At 30.6% G+C, this 22,004-nt stretch overlaps 3 protein-coding genes across 6 annotated transcripts in view; 2 read left to right on the top strand and 1 right to left on the bottom strand.

Moving 5' to 3' along the window:
• LOC111424062 (paxillin) overlaps positions 1-2,761 on the top strand; it is a 63,432-nt gene extending 60,671 nt beyond the window's left edge. For all 4 annotated transcript variants that reach the window (XM_071201580.1, XM_071201577.1, XM_071201578.1 and 1 more), the window contains one exon: positions 2,380-2,761. In XM_071201580.1, the coding sequence (XP_071057681.1) occupies positions 2,380-2,646 (267 nt within the window). In that variant the 3' untranslated portion in view covers positions 2,647-2,761. The remainder of the gene's footprint in view (positions 1-2,379) is intronic.
• Positions 2,762-5,991: 3,230 nt separating this feature from the next.
• LOC111424060 (RtcB RNA ligase) lies at positions 5,992-18,442 on the top strand. Its single transcript, XM_023057471.2, has 4 exons — positions 5,992-6,458; positions 6,516-6,650; positions 6,701-7,515; positions 18,029-18,442. Exons 1-4 carry the CDS (start codon positions 6,116-6,118, stop codon positions 18,254-18,256), a joined length of 1,521 nt encoding a protein of 506 aa, XP_022913239.1. The 5' UTR covers positions 5,992-6,115; the 3' UTR covers positions 18,257-18,442.
• A 222-nt stretch (positions 18,443-18,664) lies between these two features.
• LOC111424061 (cell cycle control protein 50A) lies at positions 18,665-20,333 on the bottom strand. The gene is made up of 6 exons (XM_023057472.2): positions 20,190-20,333; positions 19,764-20,059; positions 19,513-19,711; positions 19,112-19,459; positions 18,887-19,052; positions 18,665-18,830 (listed from the first exon to the last, which is right to left on the bottom strand). Exons 1-6 carry the CDS (start codon positions 20,236-20,238, stop codon positions 18,788-18,790), a joined length of 1,101 nt encoding a protein of 366 aa, XP_022913240.1. The 5' UTR covers positions 20,239-20,333; the 3' UTR covers positions 18,665-18,787.
• Between the last annotated feature and the right edge of the window lie 1,671 nt (positions 20,334-22,004).

The following is a 22,004-nucleotide window of genomic DNA, read 5'->3' as shown; positions in this document are numbered from 1 at the left end:
GACGTGCGGCTAAATCCGAATGTTTCTAGTTCTAGGTCTAGTGTTAATGCTAGTTTTACACTAGCACTATCACTAGAACTAACACAAGACCTAGAACTAGAAGCATTCGAGTTTAGCCGTCTTGAGAGACGTGGGGCTAAATCCGAATGTTTCTAGTTCTAGGTGTAGTGTTAGTTCTAGGTTTTCACTAGCACTATCACTAGAACTAACACAAGACCTATAACTTGAATCATTCGAATTTAGCCGTCTTGAGAGACGTGCGGCTAAATCCGAATGTTTCTAGTTCTAGGTGTAGTGTTAATTCTAGTTTTACACTAGCACTATCACTAGAACTAACACAAGACCTAGAACTAGAAGCATTCGAGTTTAGCCATCTTGAGAGACGTGCGGCTAAATCCGAATGTTTCTAGTTCTACGTCTAGTGTTAGTTCTAGTTTTTCACTAGCACTATCACTAGAACTAACACAAGACCTAGAACTAGAATCATTCGGGTTTAGCCGTCTTAAGAGACGTGCGGCTAAATCCGAATGTTTCTAGTTCTAGGGTTCGTTCCAGTATTCCAGTTTTGCACTAGCGCTATCACTACAACTAACACTAGACCTGGAAACATTCCGTCTAGCTGTGTATCTGTTAAAACGCCCGAAAGCTCAGAGTTATCATAAGGAGGTTACCTTTGTCCAAGCAAAACTTTTCCTTTGCGAAACTACCTAATGCCTGTTTAAGCTATTTTGATTATTATGTGGGATAGTGCAAGTGCATAGTAGTTTCGTAACTATGGTTACTGCTTTTCATATATTGCGAGTTATATGAAACTTGCTGTATATACAGGGTGATTCACATAAGAACCGACACAGAGCAGGGACATTTACACATTACATTTTTTGTAATTCGCGACGGTAATGACCAGAGCCGCGACGTTGTCGGGCAACTCATTGGCGGCTTGTCGCCTTACGGTAGAGACTGGGGCCACATGGACCACATCACGCCACATATAATATATCACGCCACTAGTTGAGTTTTAGTCAGACCATCGGCCAAACACGTATTGAACGCTGCACCGCAGAGAACCCCCCAAATTTGACATGGGCCAGCATAAACCAGTATCGATACGTTGCGGCACAACGATGTGCTCGATAGAAGCATACTACTACGCTATAACCCGTTCGCTGCTCTATACAGATGGTGACATTAACAGCCCGAAACGTCGTGGGTAATGAGAAACGGGTACTGTAATGAGACTCCATACAGCATCCGATGCTGTAATGAGATTTTAGTAACATTTTATGGAACCAGTTCAAGTTGGTGACATTGGGTTTTTGTCTATGGATGTTTAAACACGTTCTTAGCATCGAATACAAGGTCCATAATGATGAGGACATTGAACTCTGAGCAATTTCTCTTATTTTGGGAGGTGTACATGAAACATTGTTGTCAGGGAATACATTTTGTGTTTTGACAGTTTCTAATTGTCAATTCAAATTTCTATTTTCAAGTGTTACGGTGTTACCAACTGCTACATACCTATTTCCCTACATTGTCAAAATTTATTTTATTTTTGAGAAAAAAAAGGATAAAAACGCGAATTACAAAAAATAGCATAAAAACACGTTTCATAAGACTTAAAGCACTCATTCAGTAAGTTAAGTTGGGTCTTAAATTTTTAAAACATTGAATATCTTCGTAATACATTAAGCTAGAAAAACCAAATTTGGTATACGTTATGAGTGTACCGAGGGTATTAATTGGTAGCAAGTTGAGACCAATTGAGGCATTTCAAAGGGTTGATTAAGGGTGATGGTCCCCTAAATTTTGACAGATTTTTTTAACCTTTTGGTTGATTTAATACATTATTATCTCATTTCATGTGGAATTTAATTCTAAAACTTTTATTACTGTTATTATTTTTTAAAAAACTTTGTCATTTTCATAAAAAACTTAAATAACTATTTCGTAATGTTACTTAAAATAGCGAAAATTTAGTAGTCGGCTATGAAATTGTACGTCAAATTTGACAAATAGGTTATAAAATTATTTGACAAGGTTTTATGTCAAAATTTAATTAATCAACCTTTTGAAATGCCTCAATTGAGTTTAATTTGCTAATATTTGGTTTTTCTAGCTTAATTTATTAGGAAGAACTTTTTAAAAATTTAAGAGCCAACTTTGAAGGCCTATAACTCCTCAGGTGTACAACTTAGTATAGAGGTAAGTTACTTTAAATCATCTTCAAATGTATCAAAATAATCATAGAAATATTTGCAAATTTTTTTCAAATCTTATCAAAGATTTATAATCCTTTTCTTCTGATCCCAAATTGACTAATAACATTATTCTATTTAATTACATTATTTTAATACCAACTTTTTAAATGTTTTTTAGGATTGCAGACAACCATTTGTTGGCGGATCATTTTTTGATCATGAAGGACACCCATATTGCGAAACTCATTACCACTCAAAGAGAGGATCGTTATGCGCGGGATGCCATAAACCTATAACTGGTCGCTGCATAACAGCAATGTTTAAAAAATTCCATCCAGAGCATTTCGTTTGCGCATTTTGCCTCAAACAATTAAATAAAGGCACCTTTAAGGAGCAAAATGATAAACCGTATTGTCACAATTGCTTTGATAAATTATTCGGTTGAAATTCAATAATATCTAATTAATTAACTAATTAATTAATGGTTGCACTACTTGGATGGAAGAGTGCAATTTCTTTTACTTCCACTCTTTCGCAAATATAAATCGATATTCGCTACAAACAAAACTTATTTGTACTCTTCCTGCTTTCGTTGCTTTAAACATTTTTTAAATAATCATGTGAAATACAGGGGTATGGGTATATTTCTTTTAATTTTTTTTTTTTACTCAAAGTTGTGAATGTATCTATAGAATTTCTTAGATCGATTTGGCACTTGTTACATAGCAAGTAGTTACAACATACTTTTATTAATTGTTAATGGTTTTATTTTCTTTATTTTTTTCTTAATATTAAGAATGATGCCAAACTAAAATGTGGTTGAGAATTATGTGTGTAAAACTTTATTAAAGATTAATTAAAAATTTACAACAACTAAAACAATTTCTTTTTCAACAAATTATCCTTTAATCACTATCAAATTCCTCAATACATTCTTCCCCTTGAATATTTAATTCAAAATCCAAGTTAATTGATTGACTGTTAATTTTATCTTGAGCATCACTTTTCAAAGTTTGTTTTTGATTTAACACCACCTCCGTAGTTTCATCATTTTTGTCATAACCTACAATTTTTGCATTTTCCTTTTCAACTAAGCTACACAACTGCAACCATTCCACAGAACATTCACTAATTTGTTTCTGAGTAACATCAATACCCTTTTCTAATTGTTTACTTAACGAATTTAATTGTTTTAAATTATTAACACCTCCTTGAGCCATTTTAGGTTATGTTTATGATTCATAAATAAACGTGAAGTTAGCTTATATAAAATTAACACCTTATTTTGCAAATTTTACATCAAAAGAACTTTCTTTCTTTATAAACAGCTTAAATGTATAATTAATTTAGTTAAAATCCTTTTTTTATCATTTTCTACATTTATGAGATTTATAAATAATTACAACTTTTGACATTGACAGTTGACAACCTAACCTAAAAGCCAGTTAATTCGTTTTTAATCATACAACAACAAAAACAATTTCTTTTTCAACAAATTATCCTTAATCACTATCAAATTCCTCAATACATTCTTCCCCTTGAATATTTAATTCAAAATCCAAGTTAATTGATTGACTGTTAATTTTATCTTGAGCATCACTTTTCAAAGTTTGTTCTTGATTTAACACCACCTCCGTAGTTTCATCATTTTTGTCATAACCTACAATTTTTGCATTTTCCTTTTCAACTAAGCTACATAACTGCAACCATTCCACAGAACATTCACTAATTTGTTTCTGAGTAACATCAATACCCTTTTCTAATTGTTTACTTAACGAATTTAATTGTTTTAAATTATTAACACCTCCTTGAGCCATTTTAGGTTATGTTTATGATTCATAAATAAACGTGAAGTTAGCTTATATAAAATTAACACTTTATTTTACAAATTTTACATCAAAAGAACTTTCTTTCTTTATAAACAGCTTAAATGTATAATTAATTTAATTAAAATCCTTTTTTTATCATTTTCTACATTTATCAGATTTATAAATAATTACAACTTTTGACATTGACAGTTGAACCTAACCTAAAAGCCGGTTAATTCGTTTTTAATCGTACAACTAAAACAATTTCTTTTTCAACAAATTATCCTTTAATCACTATCAAATTCCTCAATACATTCTTCCCCTTGAATATTTAATTCAAAATCCAAGTTAATTGATTGACTGTTAATTTTATCTTGAGCATCACTTTTCAAAGTTTGTTCTTGATTTAACACCACCTCCGTAGTTTCATCATTTTTGTCATAACCTACAATTTTTGCATTTTCCTTTTCAACTAAGCTACATAACTGCAACCATTCTACAGAACATTCACTAATTTGTTTCTGAGTAACATCAATACCCTTTTATAATTGTTTACTTAACGAATTTAATTGTTTTAAATTATTAACACCTCCTTGAGCCATTTTAGGTTATGTTTATGATTCATATAAATAAACGTGAAGTTAGCTTATATAAAATTAACACTTTATTTTACAAATTTTACTTCAAAAGAACTTTCTTTGTTTATAAACACCTTAAATGTATAATTAATTTAATTAAAATCCTATTTTTATCATTTTCTACATTTTTATCAGATTTATAAATAATTACAACTTTTGACATTGACAGTTGAACCTAACCTAAAAGCCGGTTAATTCGTTTTTAATCGTACAACAACTAAAACAATTTCTTTTTCAACAAATTATCCTTTAATCACTATCAAATTCCTCAATACATTCTTCCCCTTGAATATTTAATTCAAAATCCAAGTTAATTGATTGACTGTTAATTTTATCTTGAGCATCACTTTTCAAAGTTTGTTCTTGATTTAACACCACCTCCGTAGTTTCATCATTTTTGTCATAACCTACAATTTTTGCATTTTCCTTTTCAACTAAGCTACACAACTGCAACCATTCTACAGAACATTCACTAATTTGTTTCTGAGTAACATCAATACCCTTTTCTAATTGTTTATTTAACGAATTTAATTGTTTTAAATTATTAACACCTCCTTGAGCCATTTTAGGTTATGTTTATGAATCATAAATAAACGTGAAGTTAGCTTATATAAAATTAACACCTTATTTTGCAAATTTTACATCAAAAGAACTTTCTTTCTTTATAAACAGCTTAAATGTATAATTAATTTAATTAAAATCCTTTTTTTTATCATTTTCTACATTTATCAGATTTATAAATAATTACAACTTTTGACATTGACAGTTGAACCTAACCTAAAAGCCGGTTAATTCGTTTTTAATCGTACAACAACTAAAACAATTTCTTTTTCAACAAATTATCCTTTAATCACTATCAAATTCCTCAATAGATTCTTCCCCTTGAATATTTAATTCAAAATCCAAGTTAATTGATTGACTGTTAATTTTATCTTGAGCATCACTTTTCAAAGTTTGTTCTTGATTTAACACCACCTCCGTAGTTTCATCATTTTTGTCATAACCTACAATTTTTGCATTTTCCTTTTCAACTAAGCTACACAACTGCAACCATTCCACAGAACATTCACTAATTTGTTTCTGAGTAACATCAATACCCTTTTCTAATTGTTTACTTAACGAATTTAATTGTTTTAAATTATTAACACCTCCTTGAGCCATTTTAGGTTATGTTTATGATTCATAAATAAACGTGAAGTTAGCTTATATAAAATTAACACTTTATTTTACAAATTTTACATCAAAAGAACTTTCTTTGTTTATAAACAGCTTAAATGCATAATTAATTTAATTAAAATCCTTTTTTTATCATTTTTTAAATTTATCAGATTTATAAATAATTACAACTTTTGACATTGACAGTTGAACCTAACCTAAAAGCCGGTTAATTCGTTTTTAATCGTTCTTGGTGGTTAATATAATTTATAACTGAGTAATCCTGTGATAATCGTTTAATATATAAGCGAAAATGGTCGTCCGGAAATATGAAGAGGAATTAAAATACTTGGAGAAAATTAATCCGAATTGTTGGAGAATTAAAAAAGGGTTTCAGCCGAATATGAACGTCGAAGGAGTTTTTTACGTAAATAAAACCCTAGAAAAGCTTATGCTTGATGAATTACGGAATGCGTGTAGGCCGGGAATGGTTGGTGGCTTTTTACCAGGTGTTAAACAAATTGCAAATGTAGCGGCGTTGCCTGGTATTGTTGGAAAATCTGTTGGTTTACCAGATATTCATTCAGGTTATGGATTTGCCATTGGAAATATGGCAGCGTTTGATATGGATGATCCAAATTCGGTTGTATCACCAGGTATATTAATTACACTCCCCTCAATAATATTCTTAATAATTATATTACTTAATTTAGGTGGTGTAGGTTTTGATATTAATTGTGGTGTTCGTTTATTAAGAACTAATTTATTTGAAGATGATGTATTACCACTAAAAGAACACTTAGCTCAAAGTTTATTCGATCATATTCCAGTTGGTGTTGGTTCAAAAGGTAAAATAAAAATAACAAATTTCAAAAGTATTCACAACTTTTATTTTTAGGAATAATTCCTATGAATGCAAAAGATTTAGAAGAAGCTTTAGAAATGGGAATGGATTGGTCATTAAGAGAAGGTTATGTTTGGGCTGAAGATAAAGAACATTGTGAAGAATATGGAAGGATGCTCAACGCTGATCCTTCAAAAGTAAGTTTAAGAGCGAAAAAACGAGGTTTACCTCAACTTGGCACATTGGGCGCTGGAAATCATTACGCAGAAATACAAGTTGTGGATGAAATTTATGATAAATGGGCCGCTTGTAAAATGGGAATAGAAGAAAAGGGTCAAATTTGTGTAATGATTCATTCGGGTAGTCGTGGTTTTGGTCATCAAGTCGCGACCGATGCTTTAGTTCAAATGGAAAAAGCCATGAAAAGAGATAATATAGAAACGAATGATAGGCAATTAGCTTGTGCTAGAATTAATTCAACTGAAGGACAAGATTATTTAAAAGCGATGGCTGCAGCTGCTAATTTCGCTTGGGTTAATCGAAGTTCAATGACGTTTTTAACACGACAAGCGTTTGCTAAACAATTTAATACAACCCCGGATGATTTAGATATGCATGTAATCTATGATGTTTCACATAATATTGCTAAAATGGAGGAACATATCGTTGATGGGAAGCGAAAAACGCTTTTGGTGCATCGAAAAGGGTCAACTAGGGCATTTCCACCTCATCATCCATTAATTCCCGTTGATTATCAATTAACCGGACAACCTGTACTTATTGGAGGAACTATGGGGACTTGTAGTTATGTACTTACTGGTACTCAACAAGGAATGTTGGAAACTTTTGGGTCTACATGCCATGGAGCGGTAATATTTTTTTATTAAAATAATCTTGTAAAATGATGCAATAATTATGTTTGTCCACAACTACTTTATAAATGAGTTTTTTAAAACTAAAAGGTAGTTATTACCTTTGATAGACTAATAATTATTGTTTGAAACGTCAAAATTTCAAAAAACGGTTTTCTAAAGGTTTGACATTAAAAAAACGTAAACAAATTCCTTTTTTCGTATGATTTAAGCATAAATTAATTTTCGTAAAAAAAACATGACGTTTTATGAAATTGACATTTAATTTTGACAAATTGTTGTGAAGTTGGTTACAGTTGGTAACATTGAATATGTGTCACAATGACGTTTAAAATTTATTTAAAAAATAAATTTATGGAATCAATTTTAATAGTAGTTGTGGACAAAGTATAGTATTCTACTCACATATAATGAGGTATTATCATTCAGGTTAAATGTACAAATTGTTCTACTCGCTACGCTTGTGACATAAACTTAACCTTAGCGAATGATAGCCCTCATTATAGAGGTGTCTCAGCGAAAGCTGTCATTAGACGTTTCTGGGGTTCTGGTCAAAATAAAAATTTGAGAATTCAGACTTAAGTATTATCAACTGTGTTCTCTTCGACTAAAACATCTTCAAATTTCTAGCACTTCCGGTTGTACCGGAAATCGCCACTTACATTATTTTTTTAAATAAAACACCTGTATATTTTTACATATTTGGATTTGTGTGCCATAACTTCATTTTTTTAATTGACACCCCCTATATTTTATTACTTAGTCGTCTTCGGTGTCTCATTCCACATCTTTTATATCCCATAAGTCCCATACCTAACATTAATAGTTTGGGAGATAATTAGGGTTTTTTGAGAAAGGCACACATCTTCTTGAACAAATGTCTGCTGGAGCAGATTTTTCTAGAAAAATTCGAATAACACGAGAAGAGCCGAATCAAATTGCGAAAAGTAAACTTATTCATAAGCCTTGAAAACAGACGCACGACTAAGCCCTATATTTTCTAGTTCTCGGTCTAGTTTTACACTAGCACTTAGTTGATAGTCGTTAAAAACTTGTCTAAATGTATAACGACTAGTTTATAGCAAGTCCAGATTGCTCACAACGACTGAAAACTGCACTAATATTGTCCAAAATTGGTCTATAAGGTATCAAAATTGTTCAAAATGTTTCGAAATAGGTTCATAGCCATCTCATGTTATTCAAAATAATTGATTATAGGTTGAGCATAATTTTATACTTGTCTAAATGATTAACAACTAGTTTTAGACAATCCATGTTGCTCAAAATGACTAAAAATTAGTTGATAGTCGTTAAAAACTTGTCTAAATGTATAACGACTAGTTTATAGCAAGTCCAGATTGCTCACAACGACTGAAAACTGCACTAATATTATCCAAAATTGGTCTATAAGGTATCAAAATTGTTCAAAATGTTTCGAAATAGGTTCATAGCCATCTCATGTTATTCAAAATAATTGATTATAGGTTGAGCATAATTTTATACTTGTCTAAATGATTAACAACTAGTTTTAGACAATCCATGTTGCTCAAAATGACTAAAAATTAGTTGATAGTCGTTAAAAACTTGTCTAAATGTATAACGACTAGTTTATAGCAAGTCCAGATTGCCCACAACGACTGAAAACTGCACTAATATTGTCCAAAATTGGTCTATAAGGTATCAAAATTGTTCAGAATGTTTCGAAATAGGTTCATAGCCATCTCATGTTATTCAAAATAATTGATTATAGGTTGAGCATAATTTTATACTTGTCTAAATGATTAACAACTAGTTTTAGACAATCCATGTTGCTCAAAATGACTAAAGATTAGTTGATAATCATTAAAAACTTGTCTAAATGTATAACGACTAGTTTATAGCAAGTCCAGATTGCCCACAACGACTGAAAACTGCACTAATATTGTCCAAAATTGGTCTATAAGGTATCAAAATTGTTCAAAATGTTTCGAAATAGGTTCATAGCCATCTCATGTTATTCAAAATAATTGATTATAGGTTGAGCATAATTTTATACTTGTCTAAATGATTAACAACTAGTTTTAGACAATCCATGTTGCTCAAAATGACTAAGGATTAGTTGATAGTCATTAAAAACTTGTCTAAATGTATAACGACTAGTTTATAGCAAGTCCAGATTGCCCATAACGACTGAAAACTGCACTAATATTGTCCAAAATTGGTCTATAAGGTATCAAAATTGTTCAAAATGTTTCGAAATAGGTTCATAGCCATCTCATGTTATTCAAAATAATTGATTATAGGTTGAGCATAATTTTATACTTGTCTAAATGATTAACAACTAGTTTTAGACAATCCATGTTGCTGAAAATGACTAAAGATTAGTTGATAGTCATTAAAAACTTGTCTAAATGTATAACGACTAGTTTATAGCAAGTCCAGATTGCTCACAACGACTGAAAACTGCACTAATATTGTCCAAAATTGGTCTATAAGGTATCAAAATTGTTCAAAATGTTTCGAAATAGGTTCATAGCCATCTCATCTTATTCAAAACAATTGATTATAGGTTGAGCATAATTTTATACTTGTCTAAATGATTAACAACTAGTTTTAGACAATCCATGTTGCTCAAAATGACTAAAAATTAGTTGATAGTCGTTAAAAACTTGTCTAAATGTATAACGACTAGTTTATAGCAAGTCCAGATTGCTCACAACGACTGAAAACTGCACTAATATTGTCCAAAATTGGTCTATAAGGTATCAAAATTGTTCAGAATGTTTCGAAATAGGTTCATAGCCATCTCATGTTATTCAAAATAATTGATTATAGGTTGAGCATAATTTTATACTTGTCTAAATGATTAACAACTAGTTTTAGACAATCCATGTTGCTCAAAATGACTAAAAATTAGTTGATAGTCGTTAAAAACTTGTCTAAATGTATAACGACTAGTTTATAGCAAGTCCAGATTGCTCACAACGACTGAAAACTGCACTAATATTGTCCAAAATTGGTCTATAAGGTATCAAAATTGTTCAGAATGTTTCGAAATAGGTTCATAGCCATCTCATGTTATTCAAAATAATTGATTATAGGTTGAGCATAATTTTATACTTGTCTAAATGATTAACAACTAGTTTTAGACAATCCATGTTGCTCAAAATGACTAAGGATTAGTTGATAGTCATTAAAAACTTGTCTAAATGTATAACGACTAGTTTATAGCAAGTCCAGATTGCCCATAACGACTGAAAACTGCACTAATATTGTCCAAAATTGGTCTATAAGGTATCAAAATTGTTCAAAATGTTTCGAAATAGGTTCATAGCCATCTCATGTTATTCAAAATAATTGATTATAGGTTGAGCATAATTTTATACTTGTCTAAATGATTAACAACTAGTTTTAGACAATCCATGTTGCTCAAAATGACTAAGGATTAGTTGATAGTAATTAAAAACTTGTCTAAATGTATAACGACTAGTTTATAGCAAGTCCAGATTGCCCACAACGACTGAAAACTGCACTAATATTGTCCAAAATTGGTCTATAAGGTATCAAAATTGTTCAAAATGTTTCGAAATAGGTTCATAGCCATCTCATGTTATTCAAAATAATTGATTATAGGTTGAGCATAATTTTATACTTGTCTAAATGATTAACAACTAGTTTTAGACAATCCATGTTGCTCAAAATGACTAAAGATTAGTTGATAATCATTAAAAACTTGTCTAAATGTATAACGACTAGTTTATAGCAAGTCCAGATTGCCCACAACGACTGAAAACTGCACTAATATTGTCCAAAATTGGTCTATAAGGTATCAAAATTGTTCAAAATGTTTCGAAATAGGTTCATAGCCATCTCATGTTATTCAAAATAATTGATTATAGGTTGAGCATAATTTTATACTTGTCTAAATGATTAACAACTAGTTTTAGACAATCCATGTTGCTCAAAATGACTAAGGATTAGTTGATAGTCATTAAAAACTTGTCTAAATGTATAACGACTAGTTTATAGCAAGTCCAGATTGCCCATAACGACTGAAAACTGCACTAATATTGTCCAAAATTGGTCTATAAGGTATCAAAATTGTTCAAAATGTTTCGAAATAGGTTCATAGCCATCTCATGTTATTCAAAATAATTGATTATAGGTTGAGCATAATTTTATACTTGTCTAAATGATTAACAACTAGTTTTAGACAATCCATGTTGCTGAAAATGACTAAAGATTAGTTGATAGTCATTAAAAACTTGTCTAAATGTATAACGACTAGTTTATAGCAAGTCCAGATTGCTCACAACGACTGAAAACTGCACTAATATTGTCCAAAATTGGTCTATAAGGTATCAAAATTGTTCAAAATGTTTCGAAATAGGTTCATAGCCATCTCATCTTATTCAAAACAATTGATTATAGGTTGAGCATAATTTTATACTTGTCTAAATGATTAACAACTAGTTTTAGACAATCCATGTTGCTCAAAATGACTAAAAATTAGTTGATAGTCGTTAAAAACTTGTCTAAATGTATAACGACTAGTTTATAGCAAGTCCAGATTGCTCACAACGACTGAAAACTGCACTAATATTGTCCAAAATTGGTCTATAAGGTATCAAAATTGTTCAGAATGTTTCGAAATAGGTTCATAGCCATCTCATGTTATTCAAAATAATTGATTATAGGTTGAGCATAATTTTATACTTGTCTAAATGATTAACAACTAGTTTTAGACAATCCATGTTGCTCAAAATGACTAAAAATTAGTTGATAGTCGTTAAAAACTTGTCTAAATGTATAACGACTAGTTTATAGCAAGTCCAGATTGCTCACAACGACTGAAAACTGCACTAATATTGTCCAAAATTGGTCTATAAGGTATCAAAATTGTTCAGAATGTTTCGAAATAGGTTCATAGCCATCTCATGTTATTCAAAATAATTGATTATAGGTTGAGCATAATTTTATACTTGTCTAAATGATTAACAACTAGTTTTAGACAATCCATGTTGCTCAAAATGACTAAGGATTAGTTGATAGTCATTAAAAACTTGTCTAAATGTATAACGACTAGTTTATAGCAAGTCCAGATTGCCCATAACGACTGAAAACTGCACTAATATTGTCCAAAATTGGTCTATAAGGTATCAAAATTGTTCAAAATGTTTCGAAATAGGTTCATAGCCATCTCATGTTATTCAAAATAATTGATTATAGGTTGAGCATAATTTTATACTTGTCTAAATGATTAACAACTAGTTTTAGACAATCCATGTTGCTCAAAATGACTAAGGATTAGTTGATAGTAATTAAAAACTTGTCTAAATGTATAACGACTAGTTTATAGCAAGTCCAGATTGCCCACAACGACTGAAAACTGCACTAATATTGTCCAAAATTGGTCTATAAGGTATCAAAATTGTTCAAAATGTTTCGAAATAGGTTCATAGCCATCTCATGTTATTCAAAATAATTGATTATAGGTTGAGCATAATTTTATACTTGTCTAAATGATTAACAACTAGTTTTAGACAATCCATGTTGCTGAAAATGACTAAAGATTAGTTGATAGTCATTAAAAACTTGTCTAAATGTATAACGACTAGTTTATAGCAAGTCCAGATTGCTCACAACGACTGAAAACTGCACTAATATTGTCCAAAATTGGTCTATAAGGTATCAAAATTGTTCAAAATGTTTCGAAATAGGTTCATAGCCATCTCATCTTATTCAAAACAATTGATTATAGGTTGAGCATAATTTTATACTTGTCTAAATGATTAACAACTAGTTTTAGACAATCCATGTTGCTCAAAATGACTAAAAATTAGTTGATAGTCGTTAAAAACTTGTCTAAATGTATAACGACTAGTTTATAGCAAGTCCAGATTGCTCACAACGACTGAAAACTGCACTAATATTGTCCAAAATTGGTCTATAAGGTATCAAAATTGTTCAGAATGTTTCGAAATAGGTTCATAGCCATCTCATGTTATTCAAAATAATTGATTATAGGTTGAGCATAATTTTATACTTGTCTAAATGATTAACAACTAGTTTTAGACAATCCATGTTGCTCAAAATGACTAAAAATTAGTTGATAGTCGTTAAAAACTTGTCTAAATGTATAACGACTAGTTTATAGCAAGTCCAGATTGCTCACAACGACTGAAAACTGCACTAATATTGTCCAAAATTGGTCTATAAGGTATCAAAATTGTTCAGAATGTTTCGAAATAGGTTCATAGCCATCTCATGTTATTCAAAATAATTGATTATAGGTTGAGCATAATTTTATACTTGTCTAAATGATTAACAACTAGTTTTAGACAATCCATGTTGCTCAAAATGACTAAGGATTAGTTGATAGTCATTAAAAACTTGTCTAAATGTATAACGACTAGTTTATAGCAAGTCCAGATTGCCCATAACGACTGAAAACTGCACTAATATTGTCCAAAATTGGTCTATAAGGTATCAAAATTGTTCAAAATGTTTCGAAATAGGTTCATAGCCATCTCATGTTATTCAAAATAATTGATTATAGGTTGAGCATAATTTTATACTTGTCTAAATGATTAACAACTAGTTTTAGACAATCCATGTTGCTCAAAATGACTAAGGATTAGTTGATAGTAATTAAAAACTTGTCTAAATGTATAACGACTAGTTTATAGCAAGTCCAGATTGCCCACAACGACTGAAAACTGCACTAATATTGTCCAAAATTGGTCTATAAGGTATCAAAATTGTTCAAAATGTTTCGAAATAGGTTCATAGCCATCTCATGTTATTCAAAATAATTGATTATAGGTTGAGCATAATTTTATACTTGTCTAAATGATTAACAACTAGTTTTAAACAATCCATGTTGCTCAAAATGACTAAAGATTAGTTGATAGTAATTAAAAACTTGTCTAAATGTATAACGACTAGTTTATAGCAAGTCCAGATTGCTCACAACGACTGAAAACTGCACTAATATTGTCTAAAATTGGTCTATAAGGTATCAAAATTGTTCAAAATGTTTCGAAATAGGTTCATAGCCATCTCATCTTATTCAAAACAATTGATTATAGGTTGAGCATAATTTTATACTTGTCTAAATGATTAACAACTAGTTTTAGACAATCCATGTTGCTCAAAACGACTAAAAATTAGTTGATAGTCGTTAAAAACTTGTCTAAATGTATAACGACTAGTTTATAGCAAGTCCAGATTGCTCACAACGACTGAAAACTGCACTAATATTGTCCAAAATTGGTCTATAAGGTATCAAAATTGTTCAAAATGTTTCGAAATAGGTTCATAGCCATCTCATGTTATTCAAAATAATTGATTATAGGTTGAGCATAATTTTATACTTGTCTAAATGATTAACAACTAGTTTTAGACAATCCATGTTGCTCAAAATGACTAAAGATTAGTTGATAATCATTAAAAACTTGTCTAAATGTATAACGACTAGTTTATAGCAAGTCCAGATTGCTCACAACGACTGAAAACTGCACTAATATTGTCCAAAATTGGTCTATAAGGTATCAAAATTGTTCAAAATGTTTCGAAATAGGTTCATAGCCATCTCATGTTATTCAAAACAATTGATTACAGGTTGAGCATAATTTTATACTTGTCTAAATGATTAACAACTAGTTTTAGACAATCCATGTTGCTCAAAATGACTAAAAATTAGTTGATAGTCGTTAAAAACTTGTCTAAATGTATAACGACTAGTTTATAGCAAGTCTAGATTGCTCACAACGACTGAAAACTGCACTAATATTGTCCAAAATTGGTCTATAAGGTATCAAAATTGTTCAAAATGTTTCGAAATAGGTTCATAGCCATCTCATGTTATTCAAAATAATTGATTATAGGTTGAGCATAATTTTATACTTGTCTAAATGATTAACAACTAGTTTTAGACAATCCATGTTGCTCAAAATGACTAAAGATTAGTTGATAGTAATTAAAAACTTGTCTAAATGCATAACGACTAGTTTATAGCAAGTCCAGATTGCTCACAACGACTGAAAACTGCACTAATATTGTCCAAAATTGGTCTATAAGGTATCAAAATTGTTCAAAATGTTTCGAAATAGGTTCATAGCCATCTCATGTTATTCAAAACAATTGATTATAGGTTGAGCATAATTTTATACTTATCTAAATGATTAACAACTAGTTTTAGACAATCCATGTTGCTCAAAATGACTAAAGATTAGTTGATAGTCATTAAAAACTTGTCTAAATGAATAGGGACTAGTTTATAGCAAGTCCAAGTTCAACTAGTTTTGCACTAGCACTATCACTAGAGCTAACACAGTTCTAGGTCTAATGTTAGTTCTAGAGACAGTGCTAAGTAGCGCTAGTTAAATGTTGTATATTTTTATTGAACTAACTTTAGCTAGTTTTAGGACTAGTGTTAGTTCCAGTTTTACATTAGCACTATCACTAGAACTAACACAAGACCTAGAACTAGAATAATTCGAGTTTACCCGGCTTGAGAGACATGGGGCTAAGTCCGAATGTTTCTAGTTCTAGGTTTAGTGTTAGTTTTATACTAGCACTATCACTAGAAATAACACAAAACCTAGAACTAGAATCATTAGAGTGTAGCCGCCTTGAGAAACGTGCGGCTAAAGATGAATGTTTCTAGTTCTAATGTTAGTTCTAGTGACAGTGGTAGGTAGCGCTATACTCTGTTTTTAAACCAGGAGGAGTAAACGCGAAAGTCAGATTTACACTAGGAAAAATCACCAGAAAATATCACTAGATATTTTGGCGGTAAATTTAAATTAATAATAATTATTATTTATTTATTTACTTATTATTGTATTTATTTTCGTTTGTTATCGTCAACACTAAACATACAATTTAACATTGAAGTTATGAGTGTATATATTTCAAAATATAATAAAGAAGGGTTTAAGAACACAAAATTTAGAATAATGACACGTAACTGCGAATTGTCAATAACCTAACCTTCAAATTCAAAATTGCCTGTGTGTCAACCTTCCTCGCATTCAACCAATCACGTGCAAGGTCAATCTGGTGACAAATTTAAAATACTCCTCCTGGTTTAAAAACAGAGTATAGTTAGCATCAGATATTAAAGTCCCTAGATTTACAATGTACCGCGGTCAGCCCCAGGGATCTTACAATTAGATAGGGGATTTCGACATACAATCAGTCCCACTGATTGTATGTCGAAATCCCACCGTAAGATGGCATTAGCGTCTATACTGAAATAATTTAATTAAACTCAAAATTTTATTATTAATAGTGGAAATGCTGAGAGACAACAATAACAATTATTACCAGTATCATTCTTTTAATTTAAAAAGTATAGATTCCAATTCGTGTTATATTTTTAAATTTGTCGCTAACTTCAGCTTTTAAAAAGTTGAAACACAGATGACAGATGAAAACGTCATTTTAAAGTGATTTTTTGGTAAGAGTATAATAAAGTAATAATGGTATGATTAAATAATTAGATTATAATTGACATTATAGCTTTGTTTCAGCTAACGTTATAGCTGGTTGGAAGCTCGCCAGATGCAATCTCACATGTCATATGACGCCGTGATATTCAAATGTGGCGGCATTATTTGACAGGTGTAATTGCCATGGTAATTGCATCTGAGGAATTCCCAACCAGTCGGAACGTTAATTTTATCACTTTCCAAACAGTTATTCTGTGGTTGGAGCTTTTATATATAAACCCAATCCACCTGTATTCTAGTGGTTCGGTTCTTAGCTGAATAATTCCAAAATATCCCCAACAGATGGCGCCACACGCGTTCAATTTTTAGTACGAAGTTTTTGTTTAAAGAGTTGCATTTTTACGAATCGTGGTACTCTGAAGAGTCGAAAATCCTTCTTACTGCCATTTTTGCAACTCCAACGGCAACAAGACGGCAATATTTTTCTAAATAAGTGGTGAGATGCAGTGACAAGCTGTCAAACCGCCATTTTGGCTCGAAAACAGGCTTCATGAACCGCGGTACTTTGTAAATCTAGGGACTTTATCAGATATCACTATGATGCATATTTTTAGTGTATTATAACTAGAACTAACACCAGATCTAAAACTAGAAAAATTCGGGTTTAGCCGTCTTGAGAGATGTGCGGCTAAATCCGAATGTTTCTAGTTCTAAGGTTCGTTCTAATTTTGCACTAGAACTAACACTAGACCTAGAAAGAAGGTTAATATGGCTAAACCTGAATGTTTCTCCTTCTAGATCGAGAACGGCTGAATCAAATTGCAAAAAGTAAAGTTATTCATAAGCCAAATCCAAACTAGTAAAAATATACAGTGTGTTCCATTTAAAAAAATAAAGGAGGTGGCGACTTCCGGTATAACGGGAAGTGTTAGAAATTTGAAAATATTTTAGTTGAATTGATAATACTTAAATCTAAATTCTCAAATTTTTATTTTGCTCAGAACCCCAGAAACCAGTCTTGCTGAAACACCTTGTATGCTCCTATAATATTAATAATGTGCTATTTTATGTAGGGTCGTGCTTTATCTCGAGCAAAATCTCGCAGGAATCTCGATTACACAGATGTGTTACAAAAACTAGAAGGTCAAGGTATATCCATTCGTGTAGCATCACCAAAATTAGTCATGGAAGAGGCTCCTGAGTCTTACAAAAACGTTACTGATGTAGTTGATACTTGTCATGCAGCTGGAATAAGCAAGAAATGTATTAAATTGAGACCAATTGCTGTTATAAAAGGATAATCCTATTATTATAAGATATTGTATTTTTTTATTTTGGGAATCTTTTCACTTTTTATTAATCAATTAATTGTTTTGCTTTTTACAGCTCTTTTAAATATCTTGCTATATTGTTTAAAACTTTATTGTCGTCTCTTTTTTGATTTATATTTAATTAATTGAAATAAAAATGATTCATATATTGTGTAATATTTTATTTATATATTAAATAAAGTGGATCACATTGATTTAACTATCCTAAAAAGGGCTAAGTTATACATAGTATTAGGTACTATAGGGTACTGAAAAGTTTATTTTTTCTGACATTAATTACTTAATAAGATAAGTTTTTGGCATTACTTAGAGGCTATAGAATTAGGAATGAATAGGCGTTTTTAAGCATAATAGAAAGCTTAAGAAAAAATTATAAAAAAATCTTAAATAAGTACTTTTTTATCTACAAATAAATTAATTATTTCACATTTTTATCCATTAAACTAAGGGCACTTTTGTGACATCTTTAAAATCTTATAAATGTATGTTTTAAAATTCATTTTAATATGCTGTCCTAGGATTAACACTTATCATTTCAGTTGTGCTAAAAATATAAAAGAAAATTATGAATTTATCTCATTCTAATAACTTTCAACATACGTTTTTCCACATTTAATATGTATAAATAATAACGCAATACCCAATAATAAACAAATACATCCAACAACAATATAAGCAATTCCAAGGAATGGATTTTTGCCACCCAATAAAGAAGTTGTACTTAAAATCATACGTTTTGTTCCATCAAAAGAACTAACATCATAGCCTACAAATAAAAAGTACAAATTAAGTTTTAATTATCAATTAAAAAAATGTACATCTTACTATATTCAATTTGTAAATGATATTCTCCAGCTGGTAAACCATTAACATACCCTTTCTCAGTATGATTAATCCTTCGATATAATTTTCTAAATGTAGGTAAAGCGGCTGTTCTCATCCAAACAATAAGATCCTCGTTTTGAAATCCGTTATTATTATCATCTTTTAGATCTAACTCATAAACCGGTTTTCTCCAAGCCTTTGGTTTGCTAAAATTTTTGAAAGCTTGAGCTAAATCACCTGGTGGATTTCGAAATTTTATGTTTCTATCTGATTCCCAAGCAATTCCTGTTCTTAATAGTGGAATTTCTTTGAGTCGATTTGATACGACATGGAATAACTTCATTTCATCTATAAAAAGGTTATTATTCATTTGAACCAAAATTATAATTTACAAAACTCACCACTAAACAATGAATTTGCAATAGCCCCACAAGGTGCAATAGGTCTATTATAACCAGTACTGTTATCTTCAGAAAATGGAATACAATCAGTTGATAATGAATCCAAGTTCCCCAAAAGTTGATTATCATCCCTAGATTTTACATATCTTCGATGGTTTTGATAATAATTCGTTAAACCATAATACATGTACACTTTACCCTAATTTTTTTAAATATTTAAATAGTTATTTAGAAAATTAAATGTATCTCACCAGAAAATCGACGTCTAAATTAAAACGAATAACACAGGTACAATCCATCGAACGATTTTTACTAATTATATCAGAACATTTTTCATTGGTTTCATCAAAAGTTCCATCCGAATAAAGTGTAGTTTTATTACAAAGCGTGTAATCAATAATTTTTTCTTTCACATCATCAGAAAAATATAATAAAGCAATTCCAACCGGAATAAACGCAATCCCAATTACAAAAAACGTTGGCAAAACGGTACCAGCAGTTAAAATCGGCTGCCAAGCTGGTAGTCTCTGTTGTTTAAAAGCACTATCTATAATTAATTTAAAGTTAAATCAATAAATTTCATTAATCATAAACGAAATATCCAGTAAGATCAATATCTAGGCGAGGTAAATAGGATGGGTTTTTTAGGTTAATCTAATCTACATATAAAATCTTACCTGAAGGTCGTTTTGTTTTTAGTTGAATATCGGCAGGTTCCGAAGTCATTTTGCAAAATAATTGTAAAATAGAAGTTTTATTTTTCACATAAAACACATCTGATTGATACAGAACTTTATCTTCTAAAACGTCAGATTGACATTTGACGTAAAGGTTAATTAAAGTTGGTAATACAGATTTCTATTTTTAGTTTGATTTTTTTTACTTCATTCGATTTAGTTAATATTTGAATATAATATAATTTGTTAGTTAATTAACACGACTTCCTTATTTTATTTGTTGTTAAAGTCGGAAAAAAGCAATTGTAATACATGTTACGAAATTTAATGGTAACACCTCGTTTCCAAATTGTAATTATTTCAAATGTAGTGTAACGGTTCTAGTCGGAAGTGAAAGAAAGCAAGTATTGTGCAACTTAAACAAGTTTGAATTGGCGTGGAATGTGTGTACTCATCTATTAACCTTTCAAGTTAAAGCTGCAACCCAACCCAAGAATTGTACTCTACACTTTAAGATTTCTCGATTGAATCTTTACTAAGAAGTTACTTGGAGAAAGTTACAAGCTTACTTTAAGTATTGTACGAATATTTTTATTGAAGCGATTTTCAAATTAATTTGTAAAAGGAATTTCTATTAACCCAGATTAAATTAATGAAGGTTTTTGTTCCAGAATTACAATGAACAATAGCCAATAAATAATTGTGTTATTTTTAATTATTATAGTTTCCTAGAAGAGGAGAGAATACAATTGAGCGTAATGTTATTATTATTGTTGCCGGGCTGAGGAGAGAAGATAAGACTTATTGTAACTTAAGCCTTCCAAAAGTTTAGGGCAAATAACCAGAAGTAACAGTAGCAGTATCTCGCCAAATCTAACGCCATATTATAGCGAGTTACCAAGATATGTTGCTATTGGTGGTAAAGATTTGGCGGGATACTGCTAGTGTCATTTCTGGTTCATGTCTCTTAAGACAACTAAACCCAAATAATTCTAGTTCTACTATATAATTTAATATATGTACTTTTCTAATAGGTACATTTAACTTTTCAACTACTTCAATAAAAATATACAACAATCTAGCGCTTAATAACAATTAAAACTAGAATTAACACTAGACCTAGAACTAGAATCATTTGGGTTTAGCCACACGTTTACAAAGACGACTAAACCTGAATGATTCTAGTTCTAAGTATAGTGTTAGTTCTAGTTTTACACTAGTACTATCACTAAAAGTAACACTATACCTAGAACTAGAATCATTTGGGTTTAGCCATACGTCTCTAAAGACGGCTAAACCTGAATGATTCTAGTTCTAAGTATAGTGTTAGTTCTACTTTTACACTAGTACTATCACTAAAAGTAACACTATATCTAGAACTAGAATCATTTGGGTTTAGCCACACGTCTGTAAAGACGGCTAAACCCGAATGATTCTAGTTCTAAGTATAGTGTTAGTTCTAGTTTTACACTAGTACTATCACTAAAAGTAACACTATACCTAGAACTAGAATCATTTGGGTTTAGCCACACGTCTTTAAAGACGGCTAAACCCGAATGATTCTAGTTCTAAGTATAGTGTTAGTTTTAGTTTTACACTAGTACTATCACTAAAAGTAACACTATACCTAGAACTAGAATCATTTGGGTTTAGCCGCACGTCTCTAAAGACGGCTAAACCCGAATGATTCTAGTTCTAAGTATAGTGTTAGTTTTAGTTTTACACTAGTACTATCACTAAAAGTAACACTATATCTAGAACTAGAATCATTTGGGTTTAGCCACACGTCTCTAAAGACGGCTAAACCCGAATGAT

Source organism: Onthophagus taurus, chromosome 2, assembly GCF_036711975.1.
Source record: "Onthophagus taurus isolate NC chromosome 2, IU_Otau_3.0, whole genome shotgun sequence".
Lineage (NCBI taxonomy): Eukaryota > Metazoa > Arthropoda > Insecta > Coleoptera > Scarabaeidae > Onthophagus > Onthophagus taurus.
This window is presented reverse-complemented; position numbering and strand designations above follow the sequence as displayed.